General features: G+C 41.9%; 2 protein-coding genes across 2 annotated transcripts; both read left to right on the top strand.

Annotated features, from left to right (window-relative positions):
• The first annotated feature begins 2345 nt into the window (after positions 1-2345).
• On the top strand, positions 2346-17361 carry LOC147428409 (uncharacterized). Its single transcript, XM_086496841.1, has 8 exons — positions 2346-2619; positions 4407-4479; positions 4561-4650; positions 6062-6083; positions 6170-6366; positions 6447-6632; positions 17019-17086; positions 17183-17361. Exons 1-8 carry the CDS (start codon positions 2346-2348, stop codon positions 17359-17361), a joined length of 1089 nt encoding a protein of 362 aa, XP_086352967.1.
• LOC147428410 (uncharacterized) lies at positions 5120-5549 on the top strand. The gene is made up of 2 exons (XM_086497540.1): positions 5120-5378; positions 5473-5549. Exons 1-2 carry the CDS (start codon positions 5120-5122, stop codon positions 5547-5549), a joined length of 336 nt encoding a protein of 111 aa, XP_086353666.1.
• Positions 17362-22759: the final 5398 nt, after the last annotated feature.

The raw sequence follows: 22759 nt of genomic DNA, 5'->3' as shown, positions 1-22759 counted from the left end.
CTCCCACAGCTCGGTAACCGTCAGCGTGCGCGGTGACGGTTATCGAGCTGTGGGAGCATGGGTGCGGGGGAGGAGGAGGAAAATCAAATGACCACAAACTAATCCTGCGTGAGCTCCCCAATCGTAAGCGCGCGTGCTGACGGTTGAGGAGCTTCAGTTTTTGCTTTTTCTAAGTTATGGCGTCAATTTTCTATGTAGCGGGTAGATTTACGCTCAGCAAAGGAGGCATTTGACAAGCTTGGACAGCGCGCAAGATGACAGGGTAAGTTGAGCGCAACTTTTCTGAGCTGTTCGCAATTTTTCTGAGCTATTCTAGGATCGTTTTGTGGGCTGGATTTTCAGCCGCCTTTCTCTCCTTGCAAGTGCGTTTGTATGAGAAAATTGTGAACTGTTTTGTGGCTAAATCCAAGAACTGGGAGGCTATGGAGGAGGGGAGGTAAGAGGCTAGCTGCCTGCTGAACAGGCCTGCCGCAGCTCCATGGGGAGGGGTGAAGCTCGTGATGGCCATGAGGCATGGGAGGAGGGGGGAGAAGGGATTGGTTGAGGACTATTTGCTAACCTGCTGCATCCAGTCACAACATAAATTTCAATTGAGAATGACAACCAGAGCTGGAGGTTGCAGCCAGTAAAATGAGCTTGGTTCATCCAACAAGTTCCAAGACTGTATAATAAAATCACAACTTTTCATAAAGGAGACTGTGTACTCGTACTGCTGTATGCTAACCGTCAACCTGTTAGCGAAGTCCGTCACCAGGGGGTTATCTTTCATTAGGGGGTCATTAGGGGGTAGGTTAAAATAGAGAAGGTTATGGGAAGGAGGGTGATGATCATGAGGATGATTCTGCAGAAGGCTCAAGGGAGCAGGGGGCCTTGTATTAAGGGCATGATCACCAAAAGGAGAGAAGGGCCCTACTCTTTGCCTACTTGTAATCCTCTTGTTTTTCTTGCATCCCCCGCCGACCGGCACATTCCTCAATGCGCCCCCCTTTGTCCAATATCTTCGGCAGCTCTTGGTGGGAGCCCTTCTTATCCTTGCCAATTGACAACTCTAATGAGAGGATGCTCATCCAAGAGAACCAGAGTAAAAAAAAAAAATCGTTGTTTTCATAGAATGCCAAAAACTCTGTAAATGGTCTCGCCAAAAACTCTGTAATGGTCTCTCCAAACCGTTCAACAACTGCCCACAGTAGCTTACTTCCATCCTCCCATCCCCATCTGAATCACCAAAGTTACCACTACCAAACACAGGCTGTTCATCCCCCTCTTCGTCGGAATCCTCCTCGAGCGCCACCTCATTCGGATTGAAGCCTAATGGGCGGCTCTGTCTTGCTGCCATGTCGCTCCGCACATACATATCCCTCATGTCGTTGCTATCCAATGTTGGGGAAAAGTGTGCCTCAGCTTAGCCTTGAGCCGGTTGCAAAATCAAAGTAGCTGGTTGAGGGGAGTGCAAGAAGGCGAAAATTCTGCGGTTCAGATTTGTCTTGGAGGGATTTTTGTATGTTTGTGAAAATGATTTTTCCCGAACACTGATGCCATCCACATGAACCACGTGGCTTTGCTCCGCACATGCAAGTTGATGACATGACTGTTGATTGCTATTGGGATTAGTGCTGGTGTTGTTTGTATTGGTATTGCTTAAGCTAGTGTTGTTTGTGTTATCTGTGTTCATATTATTCGAAGGTCTGATGAATCTTGGCCTTCCTCCTAGTTGCTTTGCATCCTGTTCATTTGCACCTAGGATTCCTGCCTTTATCAACTCCCTGTCTTGGATGGCAACTTGCAAATCACTTTACCATGAACCCTCTCATTAAAATAATCATCTGAGCATCCAAACCTAGTAAGGCTAATGTTATCACAGCTATGACATTAGCAGTTTGAAGGCTTGTTTTTCTGATTATTGCTTTCTCCTTCTTCGTTGTTGGTCATGTCCGACGTTGTTGGTTTTTTGTGTAATAATATTAGCAATTTGAACTTGATTCATAGCTGGAGCATCCTCACTTGCGGTTGCAGCTAGAGGATACAACATTGAGCACTACAACGGACAAATCTGACGAGCGGGCAACAAATTTGGAGATCGGCATCTGGAGCAAATTTGGTACACTCTATCAAGTTCACACAAATTTAGGTCGGAGCTTTTCAAATGCAATGGAAGTTCAATTAAATGCGTGTTATTATGGTGTTTGGCATGAAATGTAGCGGCATTAACAAGTGGTGCAGATTGTAGTCATTGTTTGAATGATGATGATGTATAATGATTTTTCAAATCTTTATTGATGTAGACATTTATGGCTCCCAAAAGACGAGGCAGCAAGTCAATCAAGAGAACGTTTGATTCTCCATGCATGACCTTGAGATCTGGTCCTTCCAAGAGAAGGCATCCAATCGATCAAGAGGCATCTTCTCATGCAGTTGCTACTCGTAGTCCTCATTTCAAACGAGGGGGAAAGAGACGTAGAAAATGCATCTTTGTTGATGATGAAGCTGCCGTGGAGGAAGGTTCTAACCATTTGGAGAGTGGGGATGATGTAAAAGAAGACGAGTTTCGAGAGCTGACAGTGGAGGTTGAAACAGGTGAGGATGTTGAAGATGAAGATTTAACAGAGTTTGATGGGATAGGTGAGGATGATGTGGCCCAACATTCTCGACACTTGGGAAAAAAAATCCCGTTGGGGCTTATGAAGGATGTGTTAAGTCAATTTTACTTAAAACGAAGAAGCAACCCTCCACTTATACCTCTATGTCGTTTGGTTGCTCATGAGGCTGTTCGAGTGGCTACAGATTCTGTATCTTGGTTGATTCTTAGTTTTGACAATGTTGCTTACTTGGATACAATGGGATCTTTTTTGGTGTCGGTGAAAGATTCCTTTGGCTCTTACATGCCTGTCACTCCTCTTGTGGAAGGTAGTTGGGATCCTATTTGGCAAGCTAAGAGTGTTTCATTTGATAATCAGCTCAATAAAGAGTGGCAAGAGCTTCGAGGGCGTCTGGTTTTGGTATGGGATGGCAACTATCGGCTGAAAACACGGATGCGACGCATAAAAGAAGGTAAGAATTAACATCGATGCACTAATTGTTTGTTAGATTTAGCTGTACCTTCTTTTTTGGCTAATTTGGTGTTCTTTTGTCAAGTATGGCATGATAATGAGGAATATCATGTGAGTGTGAGATGCCAATTTTTGGAAGTAGAAAAAAAAAGAGGCCGAACTATTACTTGCTCTTGACACCACTAATGTGTAAGTTGTAAATTTGTGGTCTTTTTGTATTTCTAAATTAATCTCGCTTTGAACTATTATTTTTCATTTGTTTATATATTTATTGTAGCATTTCACGATCAACAGTGAAACCAAATCTTGGGCATGAGATATACATGTTCCAAAAATTTGGTCTCGCCAATAAAGAGAGAATTCTTGCACGTCTCACTCAAGGGGACAGAAAGTGGGTTGAGATAGAGATGGCAGTTGAAAGCAGATTATATCAAGGAGTTCCTCCTTGGTATAATTCTCCTTGTGTGTTGATTTCTCAACTAGTTTGGAAGGTGAATTGTTGAATTGAGTATTAACTATATACATTTTTAAAGATTGTTTACGATTCATTCATTGAATGTAGTTGCAGTTATGTAGGATGATTTTAATGCATTTATTTCAAAGGAAACTGCAAAATTGAAAGCTCTGGATTAGATAAGGTGGAGTTTGAAAGGCGATTGCAAAAGGCAACTAAACAAGAAGAAGCTCGATTGAAGGATAGATGTTATAAGTTTTTGACAATTGCCAATCCAGTTCATGGAGAGGAATTTTTTGAGTTGCTCTTTGATGTGAAGTGGGATGATCCATCCATGGTAAAAATCACACGAGACAAGTTAAATGCTTTGTGCTCCTCAAAACTACCTTCTGAAAGGTATCACACTTTTCAATACTTTTTTACTAGTTTTTTGTTTATGTTTTTAAATTCTAATGAAAATAGTGACATTAAAAGAGAGTTAAATTTTTCGAGCGAAAAATTTCTACATGAATGGTATATGAATATACTTATATAAGATGGTGTTTAAGTTTTTGATATATTTTGGTCTTTAATGAAGGAAAAAATATATATTGGAGATGATGAGTCTTACAAAGGCCAACGATCCAGTCTTTTCCCACTTTGGTGATGTGAAGCACTTTAGGGCTTACATTAGAAAAGAAGTTTATTGGGCTCACATGCATGATGAAGCTTTGTTGATAATAAGAAGGTTGGAGGTTGAAGAGTTCAAATTGCCAGATGGATTTGAAGCTTTTTTCAAGGTTGTTTTCTAAACTGATCACTTTTTTCTAATAAACGTGGATTTTATTGCATTGTTTTATGATTTGAATGACTACCATAGGTGCAATTAAGAAATCATGGCTTGCAAGCTTTTCCTCAACTTTTAGGAGATATTAAAAGTGCAGGGGACTCCTCCAAAATGCCTGAGCTACAAGAGTCTTGTAAAAGGATTTTGTACAGGTGAAATTTCATGAACCAACAATGTCTTTGGCTCTTATTGAAATTATTTTGCTCAAGAGATTAAATGTTGTTATGGTGTAGATGGATGTGTGAATGTGTTTTAAACGGTACACTTGCTACTATGCCTATGGTTACTGAAGATTGGTCAAAGCTAGAGGATGAAAATACCATGTATCCCGGTTCTATGGTAGAGAAGGGTATTTCTATGTGGGAGTGTAGAATTTGCCCATGGTGGTTGGACTACCCTTTGGGGCTGATCCCAAAGCAAGAACTAGACTTACATACAAGTAAGTATAACACTTTTTCTTTTTACATCAAGTTTATTCTCATATTCAATTTTTTAATTCTCATATTATTACATTCTTCTATTATAATATTCAATTTTCCTATTATCATTCAAGTCCACCAATCTTGAACTCGTTAGCATTTGATCTCTCTCTCTCTCTCTCTCTCTCTCTCTCTCTCTCATGCATGAAAAAATGCACAAGAAAGTATGTTCTAGTTTTTTATAAATGACTTGAGTTTGTAAATGCTAAATTAATTTTCATTATATCATTAAAATTTTCTTGTGGTAGAGTTTTTGGAAGAGAATAAAGACAAAGATAAAAACCAATCTGCTTCTTTAGAGCACATAGAAGACATGGATCACAATCATGACTTGGCCATGGATGGGGGCTCACAAAGAACGCAAGAAAGAAATCACTCACTACCTCTTCAAAGAGAGCACCATAATCATGCGAGTGGGTCAAACATGGGTGAACACAACAAAACAACCTATCCATTAGGAGGGCTAAAGATTGGCATGCCTAAAGAAAGCAATGAAAAAAGCGTTTCAATAGTGGTTGAGTCAATCATGGAGCGACCAACTTCATCAAGGCAACCAACCTCATGGAATACCGGTAAGTTTCTACTATTTAAATATTTATTTTTTGATAGTGCAAAACAATTCTATATTACTTGTAATTAAGATAATTTTTTAATGAAAAATTGTAGGCTTTCAATTTTTGATTGTGGTAGATGCTCTTCTAGTTGATATGGCTAATGTTGATGATTTTGCCATTCAAAGGTAAAAGAAAGGTTTTGTGGCTTGTGTTTTCAACATCAATAGAATGTTCAAAGTGGATGGTGTACTAAGCAACAAACGTTTTGTGTGTAGCATTAAAAAAATTTTGAGCACTCAAAGTCTTGGCTTGTATCACCATTGTGGAGCACCTTGTCGTGAGGTGTTTCGTCTTATCTTTGCCGATTTCCCTACTTCTTTGTTGGTGGATGGTTTAGGCCCAATTCGAGCAGGTTACTCAAAGCTTTTGTTTATGCTTTTTGTTTTGATCCATATCACTTGAGAAACTCATTCTAAACATCTTTTCAAAGGTGGATTAAGCAAAAAAATTCCACAATGGAATATATTTTTGCCTTCTCTTGTGCAAGGTGTGATGGATGTAGCAGAACCTTTCTTGGCAGATGAAGGCTTTTTCGTGACTCTATGTCTTGCACAACATATTGGAGAGATTATTACCCATGCTATAAAGACTGGGTTACGATTTCATCGCACATGGACTCTCATGTGTAATGGGGGATATAGACACCCAGATACCCTAGAGGAGGTGAATCAAAATACCATGTTGTTGTGAAAGATTGCATTATTAACTTGATTTTGATTCAAGTGTGTACAATGTATGCTTATATGTAGGTAATTGATCTCACAGTGGGAGTTTTTTGTCGAGCGGATGTTGCTATACCCACATACAATAGGGAGGAAGGAGAGAAAGTCTCTCCTCGCATGTTTCCTGCATCACGAAGCTTTTTAATGGAGGAGCATCAAGAACGCACCATTGTTCTTGATATACCTATCAGAGGTGGAGCAGAGAGGTCACCCGACTTCTACAGGTGAGAAGATAATCATTTTAATGTAAATTGAGATTTAATTTATAGTTGAAAAATGACTTACATATAATTTGCATGTGTAGATGGCTCCTGGCAACCTTCACGGATGACTCAGATTATGTACTAGATGTGTTTTCAGGATGTGGAGGTCTTGGCAAGGCATGTGGTGAGGTTTATCGATATTGTTTGTGCTTGGAGGGGGATGACATAGTCTATGAGGAGTGTCTCAAAAAGGTGGTTTGTGGTCCATATGTGGAAAAGAGAGTTTGGTATCACATCCATAGTTTTTTGAAACAATTATTGAACACACACTCTATTTTTTGTTTCAAGAATGTTGACATAGGACATCTAGGGTTTTATTGTGCATGTTCTTGAAGTGATTTTAATTGCATTGCTTTTGTGGACTATCTACTCTTTCTAACATCCATATCAAACACTAATGCAGATAACTTGTTAAGCTTTGTTTTGAATACAAATTTCTTTGAATGCTCTGTCTCTGTCTCTCTCTCTCTCTCTCTCTCTCTCTCTCTCTCTCTCTCTCTCTCTCTCTCTCTCTCTAGACTAGCATGTTTAAAGAGAGTAAGTTTGGGCGTTTAATTATTCAATGTGAGGTGATGTTTCTAGGTGAATTGCAAGAATGTAAAAGATGTTGAAACAAAATGGAAAAATGCTTTAAATAAAGCAAAAAGCTCAAAATAGTTTTACATTTCATTAAAAAGCTCGAATTGAAAAGCTCGCAAAAAAAAAGCACTCGAACAGTCTTTGGTATAGTAGATGATGTTTTGGTCATCCAAATTTGAATCGGCTTGCCTTTAAGCTGTGCTTTTGGTACCCAAATTTGCCTGACTCCTTGCATGCTACTTGTAGCATTTTCTTGTCTATAGGATGGAGAAGATTGATTGCTTTGTGGTTTTCTTTGCTAGTAACCTCCTTTCCATTCCTCTTACCATAGAGAAGATAACCATCTTGTAAAGTAATTGGTTTCTCTTTCTTCCCTAGTGCAAGGGCTGAAATCACATCTCTAAAATTGGGATCAATAGCATACTCATCTATCATAGAAGATAGATCATTGTGAGTTGCTACGGAAACCGCATTGACTCTTGGCCGTCTTGTAAGTGCATCGGCTACTTGATTATGCTTGCCAGCAATGTGAGCAATATGAAAATGAAATTGCGAAAGAAAATTTGCCCACCTCACTTGTTTGTCGGAGAGCTTGGTCTGCATCATGAAGTACTTAAGTCTTTGATGATCCGTTCGCAGAATGAAAGGAGTCCCCAATAAGTAGAGCTTCCATGAGTCTAAGGCATGTAGAACTGCAAGGAGTTCCTTTTCATATATGCTTAGAGCTTGCTCAACAAGATCGAGCCTTCGACTTTCATAGGCTATGGCGTGCCCTTCTTGGAGAAAAAAAGCTCCAAGGCAATCACCACAAGCGTCACATTGGACCTCAAATAGATTTGAGAGATCCGGCAGTGTAAGCACATGTTGAGAGGTAAGCTTTTCTTTAATCTTTTCAAAAGCATTGTTCTCCTTGGCAGTCCATGTATACCTAACGTTCTTCTTTGTTAGGTCATGTTATGGTCCTGCTATTAGTGAGAACTTTTCTATGAAGCGTCTATAGTATGCACACATACCTATAAAGCTTCTTAGTTCATAAAGATTCCTTGGATTAGGCCATCCTTTTATTACCTCTAACTTTGATGGATCCATTTGGATTCCATCTTGAGAGATAATGTGACCTAAATAGTGAATCTCTTATATAAAAAACTCAATTTTCTTTTGATTAACATAAAGTTTATTCTCTCTTAAATATTACTTGGAGGTGTTGCTTGTGTTCATCTAGTGAACTAGAGTAGATGATAATATCATCAAAGAACACTCCAGTAAAAGTTAGATGAGGCCAGAACAGCTTCTCCATCAAGCAGTTGAATGTGGCTGGTGCATTGGTCAAGCCAAAAGGCATGACAATGTATTCGTAAAGACCAAAGGTAGCGTGAAATGCGGTCTTTACAATGTCTTGATCAACTATCTTTATTTGATGGTATCCACGTTTTAGGTCAATTCTACTAAAGTAGGTCGACCTTTGTAGCTTATCAAATAGGTATTTTACCCGTGGAACGAGAAACCTATTTTTGATAGTGATCCTATTTAGTGCTCTATAGTCAACACACATACGATATGTGCCGTCTTTCTTTTGCATTAATAGCACAAGTAAACAAAATGGAGATGAGCTAGGCCTAACCATGCCCTTATCAACTAACTCATGCACTTGCCGCATAATCTCCTCTTGTTGAGCTTGAGAAACTCTATAAGGAGGTTTATTAGGCGGTGAACTTCCTGGAAGAAGTTCAATTGCATGGCCATCATTGCCTTGTTTAGGAGGTAGTTCACAAGGGATGTCGTCAATAAAGATATCTTGAAACCCCTTGAAAAAATTGGATAGTCCTAATTCCTTGTGATTGTTTTTTTTTTTTTGCTAAAGCATTAGGTTAAGTTTTGAGAATCTTTCACAAAAATCATGTACACGGAAATAGAGCTCTTTATTGACTTATTGAAAGCTTGCGTGTGTACAAGGGGTATGGTGTTACCCAACTCTTTGGCATCTAAATATCTTTTTCCCTGAACCTAAAGTAGATTCTCCTTTCAGGGAATTTAACATTGGCAGCCATGCGATCAAACCATGATGCCCCTAGGATTACATCCTCATGCTTGAGAGGAGAGATAAAAATTTACTCTTTGTCCACATAGCTTTGGACATGGAGCCTCAATTTACCAATTAAGGGAGTGACTGAAGCTTCTTGCCCCTTGAAAGCACCATCTGTGGGTAGGACATCTCCCATCTCATAGGCTTGGATGCCTAGCTTGGTGGCCAACTCTGTGGATATGAAATTATGAGTAGAACTAGGGTCAAAGAGAATAAAAGCATCAAGTTCTCTTACCTTTCCCCAAGCATGGCATAGAGGAGATCCTTTGTGGTGAGCTTCCTCTTCTTGTATTTTGACTAAGGTAGCTCTAGGAGGCTCATGGCGGGTGTTCTTTTGGGGACAAGTGTAGTACACATGCCTTTGCTCGCCGCACTTTAAACAACGGTTAACCTTGCGATAGCGCTCAAGCTCTTCAGGAGAGAGTTTGTTTTTGCCTTTGTAAACTCCCTTCTCCTTAGCTTTGTTGTTATTGGAATTGCCCTTAGGAGACTTTTGGACATTGTCCTTCCCCTTAGGCTCATTGGAACCCTTGTTTTTCACGGGCTTAGAATTTCTCTTAGCCCCTGTTTGGAAATTGATTTGAGAAGCCACCATAGTAAGGTGTATAACGGCAGTTGTGTTTGCTCTCCAAAATTCATTCTTTTGAAGACAATGGCTTTGAGATGTAAATCCCAAAACTTGTCTACATATTTGTGAATGGATTCGTAGGTAGAGAGCTTCAAGCTTCACCATTCGGTGAGTATTTTTTCTTTGGCATCGGTGGCCAAAAACCTGCTTCATAGTGGAAGCTCATAAAGCTTTCCATGTTCGTGGAGCTTCACCGTTTGCCCATAGGCTAGACCACCATTGCCTAGTGGAATTTTGAAAGTGCATGGCTACATGGCGTAGCTTAGAGGACTCCATGAAGCCCTCATCTCCAAACATTGCATTGAATTGTTGGATAAAGGCCAAGACTATGTCCGTAGCACCAAAGGTGCCGTTGTAGGTAAGGAAAGTGATGCTCTTTCCTCCCTCTTTGAACTTCTTGAGCTTGGATAACCTCTTCCATGCGGCATAGGATTTCCTATGGCCTCTTATTTTGATGGTTCAAAAGTTGCACCATTGGTTTCTTCAAAAAATGAAGAATTTGAGGAAGATGGAGAAGAGGGTGACTGCTTTCTTTCCTTTTTCTTGCCTTGAACCTCTTTGTCTGCACCATCACTTTCATCAGAGGAAGAGGATGAAGAAGATGGACAAGAGGGTGTCCTCTTTCTATCCTTTTTTTTCTCTTGCTTTTTGTCATCCCTCTTTGAATTATGGTGTGGAGATGTGTGCGATGGTCTTCTCTGTATAGGAGGTGATGGAGAGTGTTTTTCCCGCCGTCTTCGTGGAGCCATCTTTGCCGAGGTGGTAGGGGACTCACTTCTTTCTTGTTCCTTTGGTGGGGGCTCTTGAGTTCTCTTTTGAGAAGGAGGTGCATATTTAAGAAGCAAATTTTTGAGCCCTTTGTATGTATCCTCTTCTTCTTCCCGAATCGGAGAGAGTCCTATTTTGGGAGTCTCACAAGGAGGCTTCCTAGGTACTCTCTCATCATGGTGGGGAGCTTGGAGAATCCCATGAGCACGAAGCTGCTGTTTCACTTCACTTTGGAGGGATGGATTGCCCATGGCTTGTTGAAGCCTAGAAACAAGGTCGTTAACAAGCATAGGGGCATCATTAGTAGCTTGCTCATTAGCAAAATCAAAGCTATCAACATTAATTTCACTCTCTTTACTATTGTCAGCCATTCTAAAAACTTTTAGGTGTAAAGTTTTTTAGGTGTACTTTGGCACTTCAAGCCCTAGTTGCTACTCCTCTTTACCCCCTTAGAAAAGCACTCAAGCTACTTTACCCGTGGCTCGAATATCATTAATTGCAACGAATAGAAGAGAGGGTCTTTCAACACCAAAACAACACCGGCTCCTATCAACCTTCTAATAGCTCAATAGTGGCTAAGCCGTAGGCAAGCCCCATAGGAATCCACTATTAAGACCATAGCTTTTAACGGTGATGTTGAGATGTCGAGCTCTACATCTTGAGCTGGCATCCACTACGGGTCTTGGCCGCTTACGACATTTACTCACTAGCGCGTTAGGTGACCGACACGGAGGATCTCTGCCAGTGATTCTACAGTTGGACTACACTTATAGTGCTAGCTTAGTACGCTTCTAGCGAGTTCACACTCAGTGACCGCATGTACATATGTGCTACTTTTCAGCTTTAGCACTTAGTCATTTTGCACTCTCTTTTCTGTGAGAAGAAGAAGAAGCTTTCCATCTTTGTGTGGTGTGTGCTTGTCTTGTGTAGCTCTCTTGCATCCTCATTCTTTACATGGTATCAGAGCCTGGTGCAGGCAAGAGAGGCTAAGAGAGCAAGAGCATCACAATCCCTTTGTTCGCAATCCAAAAAAAAATTAGGGGTTTTTAGTACAAGTTTCTGAATAGGTCTCCAAAGTGCAGTATACAGAGATTTACTGTACAGTGGTTGTATGTACGCTTGATTGTGGACACTCGTTGAGTGTAGAAAGCGTTACAGGTACCACGATAGCAGGTTCAACAGATTTGCAGGTTTTTGCAGATTGCAGCTATTTTGTCTTAGTGCTTCAAGATGTCTGACGATTTCAGTCAGATTGTCACTGAGAAGCTTGAGAAAAATAACTACCCTGCATGGAAGTTCATAATAACAAATTTCCTAAAAGGAAAAGGTTATTGGGACTATGTAGAAGGAGACAATGAAAAGGAACCAGAGATTCCCATGGCAAATGCTACAGTAGAACAAAGAAAAGCTTTGAGGGACTGGCAACAAGGCCAGAGCAAAGTGATGTATTGGCTTTCTATGAGCATCATAGATGGCATGATGGGTTATCTACAGGATGCTGAAACCCCCGGCATTGCATGGAAAAAATTAGGCAGAGTGTTCGAGGTGAACACCAAGGCCAAGAAGCTTCAACTAAAGTCGGAGCTAAATCAGGTTAAGAGGAACAACCTCTCTATCAATGATTATGCTTTGAAGATCAAGAGTATCATTGAGGCTCTTGGATCTATTAAAGTCTCAGTGGAAGACGATGACATTGTCCGTGCATGCTTGGATGGTCTAGGAGATGAGTATGTACATTTCAGGTCTTCCATGAATACAAGAGACGACATCCCCGTGTTCCAAGAATTGATTTCTATGCTTATTCTTGAGGAGAAGAACCTTGACACATCTTCTTCTCATGGCAGAAATAATTTTGAACAGGACTTATATTCTAACTCCAAAAGAGGTAGAGGTAGAGGTCGTGGTCGAGGCCCAAGGGGTTGCAGGGGCCAATTTCAAGAAGGTCAATCAAATCAAAACAATACAGGTGGCAGGGAAAACCAGTCTCAAGGCAGGGGGAGTCAAAGAGGTCGTGGTGCAGGATCAAGCATGCAGCAACATACTGCAGATAGCAGATAATGTTGGACTTGTGGTGAAAGAGGTCACATGTCACGTGACTGTCCAAAGGGAAAAGCAAGTGGAAAGAGAGAACAAGGCAACTATGCATCTACTAGCAGAGATGCAGATGACAACAAAAACGAGCGCATGTTTGTTATGCAGCATGTAATGAATACAATGACTGCAGAGAATTCCACCCAAGATGATGTTTGGTATGTGGATTCAGGTGCCTCTAATCACATGACGTCTCGTGGAGAGTGGTTTAGAGATATGCGCAAACCAGATGTGTCAGGCTATGTGCAGACAGGAGATGACACAACTCACCCCATTGCTGATGTAGGGGACATACCTCTAAATACGAAGAGTGGGAAATCAAAGTACTTAGCAGATGTATTTCATGTCCCAAACATTACAAAGAATCTTGTTTCTGTTGGACAAATGGTTGAGCAAGGTTTGCAGGTTCGCTTCAATCCCAATGGCTGTTATGTAGAAGATTTCCAGAATGGCTGTAAGCTGATCACAGAGGGCAAATGTGTGGGCAGAATGTTTACGCTGAATGTAGACATGCCTGAGGTAAAAGCTGCATTATTTGCACAGGGCACAGGTGTTGTGGCTGATGTTGACATTTGGCACAAACGCATTGGCCATGTCAATGAGCAGAGATTGCGCAACATGCAATCAAAACAAATTGTAAAAGGTTTGCCCAAATTCAAGGTCGATGGTATGCATAAAGTGTGTGCAGCATGCCAGTTTAGAAAACAGTCAAAGGGCTCATTTCCACATGAGTGCAATGTATGGCAAAAGCCACTTGAGGTGGTGCACACAAATGTTTAGGGTCCAACCGATACTGCAAGTATACATGGTTGCAGGTATTATGTCTCTTTCATTGATGACCATACAAGGAAAGTATGGGTCTACTTCATGCGTAACAAAAGTGAAGTGTTTGGTCACTTTCAAGACTTCAAAGTCATGATTGAGAAGGAAACAGATATGCAAATCAAGACATTGAGGTCAGATGGAGGGGGAGAGTACTTCTCCAATGATTTTTCAGATTTTCTGCGAATGCATGGTATATGCAGGCAGTTTACATGCAGATATACTCCACAGCAGAATGGGGTCGCAGAAAGGAAAAACAGGCACATTGCAGAGGTTGCACGTGCATTGATGAATGAGAAGAACATGCCTCATCATTTCTGGGCTAAAGTTGTAAATACAGCTATGTACATTATGAACAGGACACCTACAGCTGCGGTGCATGATGTAACACCTAAGGAAAAGTTTACAGGTACAAAGCCTGATTTGGCACACTTGAAAGTATTTGGCTGCATAGCTTACGTGCATGTACCAAATGAGTTGCGTAGGAAATTGGATATTAAAGCAGAGAAATGTATTCTTGTGGGATATTCCCTTGAACAAAAGGGGTACAGGTGCTACAATCCTACTACACGAGAATTACGAGTGAGCAGAGATGTAGTCTTTGATGAGATGAGCAGCTGGTACAGTAATGCACATGGCACTATTGGGGCTGATGTAAAAGATGATGTGGTTGTACAAAATGTGAGGCCACAGTCACAAGTTTTGAGTGGACCATAAGAGTCCTCTTCTCGTGGCTCTATTGAGAAGCCATGGAATGGTAGACTACGTACGCAAGTTACTCCACCATCAGGTACAAGGAATGTATCACAAAAAGGAAAGGAAAAGGTAGATGAACCTCCCTTTATGGCTGATGCATCATCAGGGTTTTCACATGTAGACATGGATTCAGATGGTTCTTAACAAAGTCTTGATGAGGAATTTGGAATTCCGGTTGTCAGGACACCTGGTGTAAGGAAAAAACAAGAAGATGCTAGAGGGCAAAGGAGTGACCCAGGACCGCGCAGATCTAACAGAGTCAGAAATCCAGTTCAGAAATTGACTTATGATGGGTATCTAGCGCATCACCAAGCCTACGTGGCTAAGGTGATACAGGATGTGGAGCCCACATGTTTTGAGGATGCAGTTGGAAATGTGCATTGGGATGATGCAATGAATGAAGAGATGGCTGCATTGGAAGCAAACGACACATGGGAATTGGTGCCATTGCCAAGTGGCAAGAAAGCTATTGGCTGTAAATGGGTGTATAAAACCAAGCATAAGTGTTTGCGGGTCGCCGCGACAGACGTCCATAGCATAGCTCTCAAGCATCAACATAAAATTATCGATACAGGGGAAGCGACTCGGATGAGGCATGGAAACTCACTAGGGTGTCAATCCTAATGAAGTGAACGCAAAGAGATGCAACTACTAACTCTACAAGCAAATCAATCGCACTAAAGCCAAGTAATCTGCCTATGTCCTTCTACACAGCTCTACAGTCATCACGCCCGTTCACCATGCAAATCATATCGGAATCGCACGAAACTTGAAGGGAAGCTACAGGGGACTATCAGGAACATATCCTATCACTGTCATACATTCTGGAGAGGTACAACGATCGCGATCGTTCGTCCCAAAGTACGCAAAAACAGTAAACGAATGATCCTAAAGGGTCGTTTTTAGGTCCCTAAAGTCTCTCCTAGGGTCAAAAAAACATAAAATACGCATATAAACACTCAAAACAACGATTTAAGGCCTAGACAGATGCGTTAGAAACCTTCACCGAATCTTGAATGCTTACACTCCAATGGAAGAGCAGAGTAAGAGGAACACAATGCAAGAAACAAAACTGAATTTGGATTACCATAGCCACAATGGCGAAGATTACAAGTTTGAACAAGAAGGAGCTCTCATTCGTACACTGTCTTCTCAGTTTTTCCTCCAAAAAGATTATCCAAAACTTACAGAAAATGGCCTTTATAGATTAGGTCTTTGCAAAAATGGCTTGTCCAGCCATAAGCCCCTAATCTTAAAACTGGCTCTCTAATATACAATTGTTCCCAAAAGGATAATCATACATCCTTGACAATTTCCCGGCTTAGAGATGCTTCTTTACAAAAGAATTTTACAATGGTTTCTCAGGAAATTATGGTCCTTCTGGCCACGGCCGCCTGTTGCCTCTTCCGCCAAACACTCCCCCCTTCTTTATCCTTGCATGCCCTCGTGCATGTTCAGTGCTTTGGCCGTTGATGTGGCTCTAATGAAACGAGTGTCGCTGAAAAGGTTCTTGTTCGCAGTATGGCTTCGAGGGCTTCTTGGTGTTGTCTGAATGGATTTTCTGATAATGTGTGTTGGTATGCCACGTACCTTGCCTTGAGGTCCTTCGCCATGGGATGGAAAATCCTTGAATCCATTTCGAAGAATCCTGTGACGAAGGCCTCTTCAAACGTTTGCAAGTAGTGTGATGGCAGGTACATTAGCCTGGAGTACATGGCCATCAAGATATGCCGTGGCGGTGAATCCTGTAGATTCCAGCAGATGCCTCTTTGTCCTTCCAAGAATAGATTCCACGGATGATCGTCGCCTTCAGTGTCTTTAAACACCTGGATGCAGGTGACGATCATCCGGGCTATCTTTACTAACATCTAGCAGGCAAAATCGGGGACATCCCGTAGCAAAGTCACTGTTGAGTTTAGTGTGCTGACCATGTACGCCACTGTAGGGGGTTGCTGCGCTGTCAGAACTGGGTAATTTAGCTTGTGCTGCCTTGACCCCTTCCATGTTGTGAAATCTTTCCAAGTGCATCGTCGAGGGACAGGGCAGAATGTAGGATCTATTTGTATATGTTGAGGCGTGTTGTGGTAATTTGTTAGATCCTGTGGTCTTTTGTCCAACCACTTCTGCCTCCACTTGGGGTGGTCATCGACAAGCACCTGTGCTTCTTCCAATGTGAGTGAAATGCCCTCGTAACCCCCTTCTTTGTTTTGTGGCAAGGCTGGCCGCATCGTTTCTTTCCACAAATTTGCTTCATGGCACAGCAGAGGAAACGGGAGGTATTCGTGGCCAAACCCTTCCACCTGCTCTTCTGGTTGTAGACATGCCAGGGCTGCTGACTCCAGTATCTTCTTTTCATAGAGCATATATTTCTTGGCTGGCCCCTCTGGCATGTCCTGAATGCTTTCACTGAGTTCATCTCGTATGTCCAAAGCGGGTGCTTCAAATTCCTGCTCCTGTTGCCCTTGGTGTGAGGTTCCAGGCAAGTCTGTCGCATGGTGTCCAGGCAGCAGTTGTGGTTGAGTCTGTGCCTTGTCTGCTTTGATCTGCTGTTGGACAAGCAGATCTTCTTTTTCCTTTAGCAATGTGTCACCGATCTGTCTCTTAATCTGGAGTTCAGTGCTTGCTTGAGCGAGTTGCTGCTCCACTTCTTTTAATTTTAACTCGTTTGCCGTTGTCTGGGCCACCATTCTTGATATGAGTAGCTGTCTTTGAAGCCTTTCTTGCTCTAGCTCTGCTTTTAGCGTTGCTATAGTGTTCGCTGCTGTGGCATTGTCAGATGTGGAGACCAATGCTCCAACAGGTTCTTGATTAGCCATCAAAGCCGTCAGAGTGCCCTTGACAGTGCTGTAGGAGTTGCTAAGCCTTTGAAATCTTGCACTTTCGTAGGCAAGCTGCTCTGTCGCTTTCTGGACTCTGGCCGTCAGCTCTTGGCACTCTTTCTCTTTGGCAGTCAGGTCTGTTCTGACGTCCACCAAATCTTTGATCAGAGACTGAGCCTGCTGCCGCTCAAGGTCTCTTTCCTCTGTTGTGTGTTCTAGTTGTGTTCTTAGGATGTCTAACTCTTCTTGCGCTGATTCTTGTATTTGTCGGGCTTCCTTTACCTGCCTTTCTTTTTGAGTCAGCACCACATATTGACACTGTTATTGCCGTTCTAACTCTCGCAGTGTTTGCTTGTAATCAAATCCAGTCACTGCTTGGCATGCTTCTTGGTATCCGATGGATTCTGTAGGTAGTAAAGCTTCCTTTTGCGAGGTTGAAGGGGGAGGAGTTGGCTGTTTTTTGTTCGATGGAGAAGGGGGAGGAGGTGGAGATTTGGGTGATGGCGGAGGTGATTTTCTAGGCGAGGGAGGAGGTGATTTTGGCGAGGGAGGAGGCGGACTCGATTTTTCTCGCACATGTCTCCTTTTGGAAGTTTCCTCGCCTTGTTGCGAAGCAGATGCTTCCGCTTTCCTTTTCTTTAGAATCCTGATTATTCTTTGGCGGGTGAGATCCACCGCACGTCGCGCTTCCAGATTCCTATCTCTCTGGATCTGCTTAAGCTGTTCAGCCTGATTCTGCTCTTCAGTCGCGTCTTATTCCTTCGTTTGTTCTGTGGACTGTGAGGATATGTCCACTTCAGCAGCCTTTTGTTCTGCTTCCAGTCTTTGCTTCTCAGCCCGTAGGCGAGTTGTATTTTCTATCCTTTCTTGCCTTTCCCTTTCTAATCTTCGTTTTTGTGCGTGTTGCGTTTCCACTGCTCGAGCCTGTCTGTCAGCCCGCAATTTTGTGCGTCTTTCTTCGACTCTTTTCTGGGCTTCTGCATATGCTTTTTGCATGTCCGACTGCGGTATTGCACTTCTCTCTCCTCGTTTTCTCTCAAGCGGCTTTGTTGAATCTTCCTCCTCACTTTCCTCGAACTCTGAAGTCACTTTATCTTTAGACTCTTGCGACTTCGTCATCTGTCTCCGTTTTCTCTTCATCACTAGAACATTTATTGGTGGCCTTTGCTGAGCGCGATGATGTAGCGCCAGGTGTTGTCCTTACAGAGTGTGCAACTAGCTTAGCTTTCTGGATCAAGGCTGTTTGTGAGCTAGCTGGCTGATTTCCCAAAGCCTGGTATACTATTCTGGTTAGCATCGGCCCTACACTCATGTAGGTTTTGTTTTTTGCTGAGCTTTTCAAATTTGCTTCGACCAAGCTTTCCAAGATGTAAGAACCATAATCGCATCGAATGGTTCTGTTTTCGGCTGTTGCTAGAGCCATGACCACTGCAATGTGCAGGATCGGCTTGGTGTAGCGAGGAGGCTTTTGAACTCTGAAATGTTGAGATATCAATCTCATCGGCAATTCCAGCTCTCCGTAGATCATGTCAGTGTATTTTTATTTGTTCCCCTTCGCTTTGACGAATGCCTTCTCATTGTCTAGTGACTTTTTCTTTGCTAACAAATCGTGTTGTCCTGGGAGGAAATGCAAGGCTTCATTGATGATCTCCTTCCTGATCTTTACTTTAACCTTTGACCCATCTTTGTCTGTGAGCATTGCCTGCCCATCATATTGTATTGAGCTCATGAGTTCGTGGGCCCTCATGTAATCTGTTCCCCATGGCTGTAATCTAAAAAATTGTTCCAAGTGTATCGCCCGCACAGCCTCTATTACTTCCGGCTTTTGGCGGAGAGTCCATATCTCCCGTGGCATGATAGTTGTCTTTACCAAGTCGCCCTCAGCATCCTTAAACTTCGAGATGAAGATGTGGGTAGGGATTTGAGCCAGTATTTCATCCGAGATGTGAGCCTTCTCATTTGTGGCAAGCTCCTTCACTTCATATGGTGCTGCTGTCCACTGCCTGTCTTTCTTTGGGCGAGGCATTCTGTGTGAGGAGAATCATAAGCTGTCAGGATTTGCTTTTCGCAATCAATCGCATTTAGACTTTTTCGTAAAAACAGTTCAAAAGTTAAAATTGATCATAACTTGAACAAATTTCATCCATTCTTGCCCATAATTCACCAGTGGGACTAGGAAGTCTAGAGCTATGACTGATAAAAATTTGAGCCAGTTCTGGATCTGAGGTACACCAATCGTGATCGTAGTACAGAGGCCAAATTTGGATTTGATCATATGAGTGGGTTGCTGATAGTTGGAGGGTCATTTTGGTCCACTCTGTGTGTCTTTTTGACCACTTTTGAGTTTACAGGTCCCATTTTTGGGTTACAAGGGAGTTTTGGACTAGACTCTGATTTTTTATGAGTTATTGATGTCCAATTGGCTTGAAACTTGGATGGTGACTTGAACAAGACATGTACAAGGGATCTGATAGGTTTTGGTCAAATTTTGGATTTGAGATACACCGATCGCGATGGTAGTACAGAGGCCAAATTTGGGGGAAACTAGATGGTCATGATCTCCTATGCTTGCCTAGCCTACTGATGATTTATTTTCAAGTTTGGACTTAAAATGAACAATTTAGAGCAATTTTTCACTATTTGACCATATTTTACTAAGTCTAACCACATTTGGTTTTCCTGATGAATTTTGGTTGGATCCTGGAGTTAGTTGAAGTTAGTTCTGGAGCTCCCACTGCTCCCATGATGTTCTGCTACTATCAGCCTACTCCATTGTCTAATTTTGACCTTATCAAGCACTTTATACCCTGTCTTAGGAGGTTTTTTAGATTTGTGCATTTTTCAGGCATTTCTTGGATATCCATGTGATGTTACAGCATCCTTAAGAGATCCTCAGCTCCAATTCTAGCTTTGTGTGATCAGACGAGACTGAAATTACCATATTTGTACTTGTAGGAGATATTGAGATCCATCCGAGGTTTTCTGCAACTGTCCTGACCCTTAGTCAGACAAGTGTTCCTTCCAAACCATCCATCATCATCTTTAACCAGATTTGGGTAGTTGTACGTCAAATTTTCCCTTTTGGGTTGTGTTTGACAAATTGGGCCCATTCTATGAGCAAAATTTGTGCATTTTCCTTGAAAATTCAAGAGGGTGTACTTTTAACTGAGTTCCAAGCATGGGCCAACTCAAAAGTTGCAAAACCTGCAAGTGGGGGCATCGATCGCGATCGTACCATGGAGGCCAAATTTGGTTTTGACACCAACAGGTTGTAGGCGAGGTTGAGGGGAGGTGTTTTGCAAAATCTGTCCCAGTTTTTGTCAGTGAGGTGCACCGATCGCAATCGGTGTACCATCACCAAATTTGGTTTTGACCACATGGTTTTGTTTCTTGACCTTGTGGGGAGCACATTGATGTGTTCTGTGGCTGAAAGAAGTTCTGTATGGAAGCCTCTAAGGGCCCTCGACCTCTTTGACCCCATCCAACTTTGATTCGATCCTTTCGCCCGTTTGTGCAAAGATTCGCGCTTGCATGCATAATAGACTTGATCTTTACTTAATAGGGAACATACCTGTGAAATCTGGTGTGAAATGTTGGCTCCAACCGTCCGTATGGGGCAGAAACGTGGCAGCTCTCTTTAGGTCAAAAAAGCTCTCTCCTTCTCTCTCAAAAGGTGACAATGAACAATGAGCTAGAATTTGGCCTACCTGATCTATATCTTCCCAAGATTTTCACAACACAGGGTTGATTTTTCTCACCATTGATCTTTATTTAATCTGCATACCACTTGTGGATCGAACCGTTCATCATTCCGGCATCGTATGACCGTTTGATGCGATTTTGACGAAATGTAGTCATGATCATTGAGGCCGAAATTTGACATCTTCAGATTAGCTTCATATCTTCCATGCTTGATAATTTTATCATGATACTTCGGCGTTTGCTTCCAGAACTTGATTTCGACACTTGTGATCGAGATTTTTTTTGAATTTTAGATGTTTTATTAACGAAAATCAAACACAATAAAATGAAAATACTTATTAACTGGCAAAAATTTAGCCAAAATTATTATACTCACCCCTAAGCATATATTTTCTCTAGAAGCATCCCAGTGCTCCGGATTTGTCATTACAGCTCATTATCATGCTAGTCGGATGATACAAAAAGGACTGCTAAAAATGCTAGGTTTTGATCGAATTTGTTCAAAATTGAACTCTAAATAATGAAAAAAAACACACACATTATGTAAATATATACACATTGGACCTCTTAATGGCCCTGACTGTTACTCCTCCCTTCCTTGTCCAAGTCGTCCCGGACGAAGGGTGGTGCATGTGCATGGGTTTTGAACTCTATGTCGATGCATGGCAGTGTCATGTGGCCCTATTCTGATGTTTGAGACAATGCGTTGGATAACAATATGCTCTGCATGATGTGGGAACTGAATGTAGTGTTCAGTGGCTTTTGATGGCGAGGGTAGCTGTTTATGGAACATGAGAGCTTGCAGTTGAATTGCTCTTTCCTTGATTGTTGGTGTTGTGCCGGCAACTATTTTTGGAACCCATTTATATGTGGTTTGCTACGTCGTTACCGATTCTACTCTAGTTTTCGCCGGTTTCCAGTGCCATTTGGAAGATTCAGGCTTCGTGTTTTGAGTTTTGGTGTTCCTTTCGAGCTCTGGCATTTTAGCGTTATCCATTTTTGGTTTCCATTTCCACTTGGAAGTAGCTTCGGAAGGTTTTGGAGATGATGCTACTTCCGTCAGGAGTTTGCCCTTAGGTAGCCATATCTTGCTCGGTTTGTTGGTCAGCAATGATTTCCTGATCCAGACCTTCTGAATAACCTTTGGGGTTGTTTTTGGCTGAATAGCTGGTTGCTTATTGTCGATGGGGATACTTGGCCACGAGTGATCTGTTTTTGCGAATGGAGTCATGTACACGTTAGAGTCGTGTGTGTACCTTAACGCGTGTTCTGACCATTCAGTGACTGCATTGTACGTTCTCATCCATGGAACTCCTAAACATTTTGATTCTCTGATTTCTCCGTCTTTCATTACGAAAAATTGATGAGGGCAACTATTTCCATCAAGATTGATTGGTAAGTTTACTATTCCCAGCGTTGGCATTGTTGCACCGTTTGCCGCTCGTAGATCACATGTGGATTGCACGAGTGGTTCATCTGTAAGCATCCTGTAAGTGGAGAAGTTGACCACATTCACTCTTGCCCCTGTGTCAATTAATGCTCGCTAATACCTGCCATGCGGGAGTTTGACATTGATTTGAACATCAATTCCTGTTTCCCATTGCTCATCAGTTTGAATGATAGATAAAGGAATTTGAGTCGTGTCCGGTGGTGTAGGAATTAGTTGTTGTTGTAATGCTTGTTTTCTTTTTAAAATCCCGAATTTGGCCTCCTCCTGCGCTTGAGATTTTGTTTCTTTTGCTTTGTTCTTGCGCTCCTTCGCAGCGTGTATTTTGGCAAGCATTTCTGTGGTTAGTGGCAAGTTGTATTTCTTTAGTTTGCAACCACTAATCCAGTTAGGCATTTCCTCTCCCTCTAATGTCGCAAGTTTGATGGCACCGCTAGATGATATGTCATGAATCACGTAGGGTCCATTTCCTCGCTTTTTGAGTTTTCGGGAATGTTGTTTTAGGGTATACATTAAAACATAATCCCCAGTAGCAAATTCCTTGCTGATTACGTGTTGATCAAAGAATGATTTCATGTTTCGTTTTTGTGCGTAGATTGATGCAATTGCTCTCAATCTAGTTTCATCCAGTTTTTCTAGGACATCTACCTGATTGGATA

Source organism: Adiantum capillus-veneris, chromosome 23 (assembly GCF_014529385.1).
Source record: "Adiantum capillus-veneris isolate H3 chromosome 23, ASM1452938v2, whole genome shotgun sequence".
NCBI lineage: Eukaryota > Viridiplantae > Streptophyta > Polypodiopsida > Polypodiales > Pteridaceae > Adiantum > Adiantum capillus-veneris.
This window is presented reverse-complemented; position numbering and strand designations above follow the sequence as displayed.

Coding starts and splice junctions, on each gene's coding strand:
- LOC147428410 (XM_086497540.1), top strand. CDS start 5,120: ATGGATCACAATCATGACTTGGCCATGGATGGGGGCTCACAAAGAACG. Junction 5,379..5,472: donor ACCAACCTCATGGAATACCG/GTAAGTTTCTAC, acceptor GAAAAATTGTAG/GCTTTCAATTTTTGATTGTG.
- LOC147428409 (XM_086496841.1), top strand. CDS start 2,346: ATGACCTTGAGATCTGGTCCTTCCAAGAGAAGGCATCCAATCGATCAA. Junction 4,480..4,560: donor TGTAAAAGGATTTTGTACAG/GTGAAATTTCAT, acceptor GTTATGGTGTAG/ATGGATGTGTGAATGTGTTT. Junction 4,651..6,061: donor CTAGAGGATGAAAATACCAT/GTATCCCGGTTC, acceptor TGGGGGATATAG/ACACCCAGATACCCTAGAGG.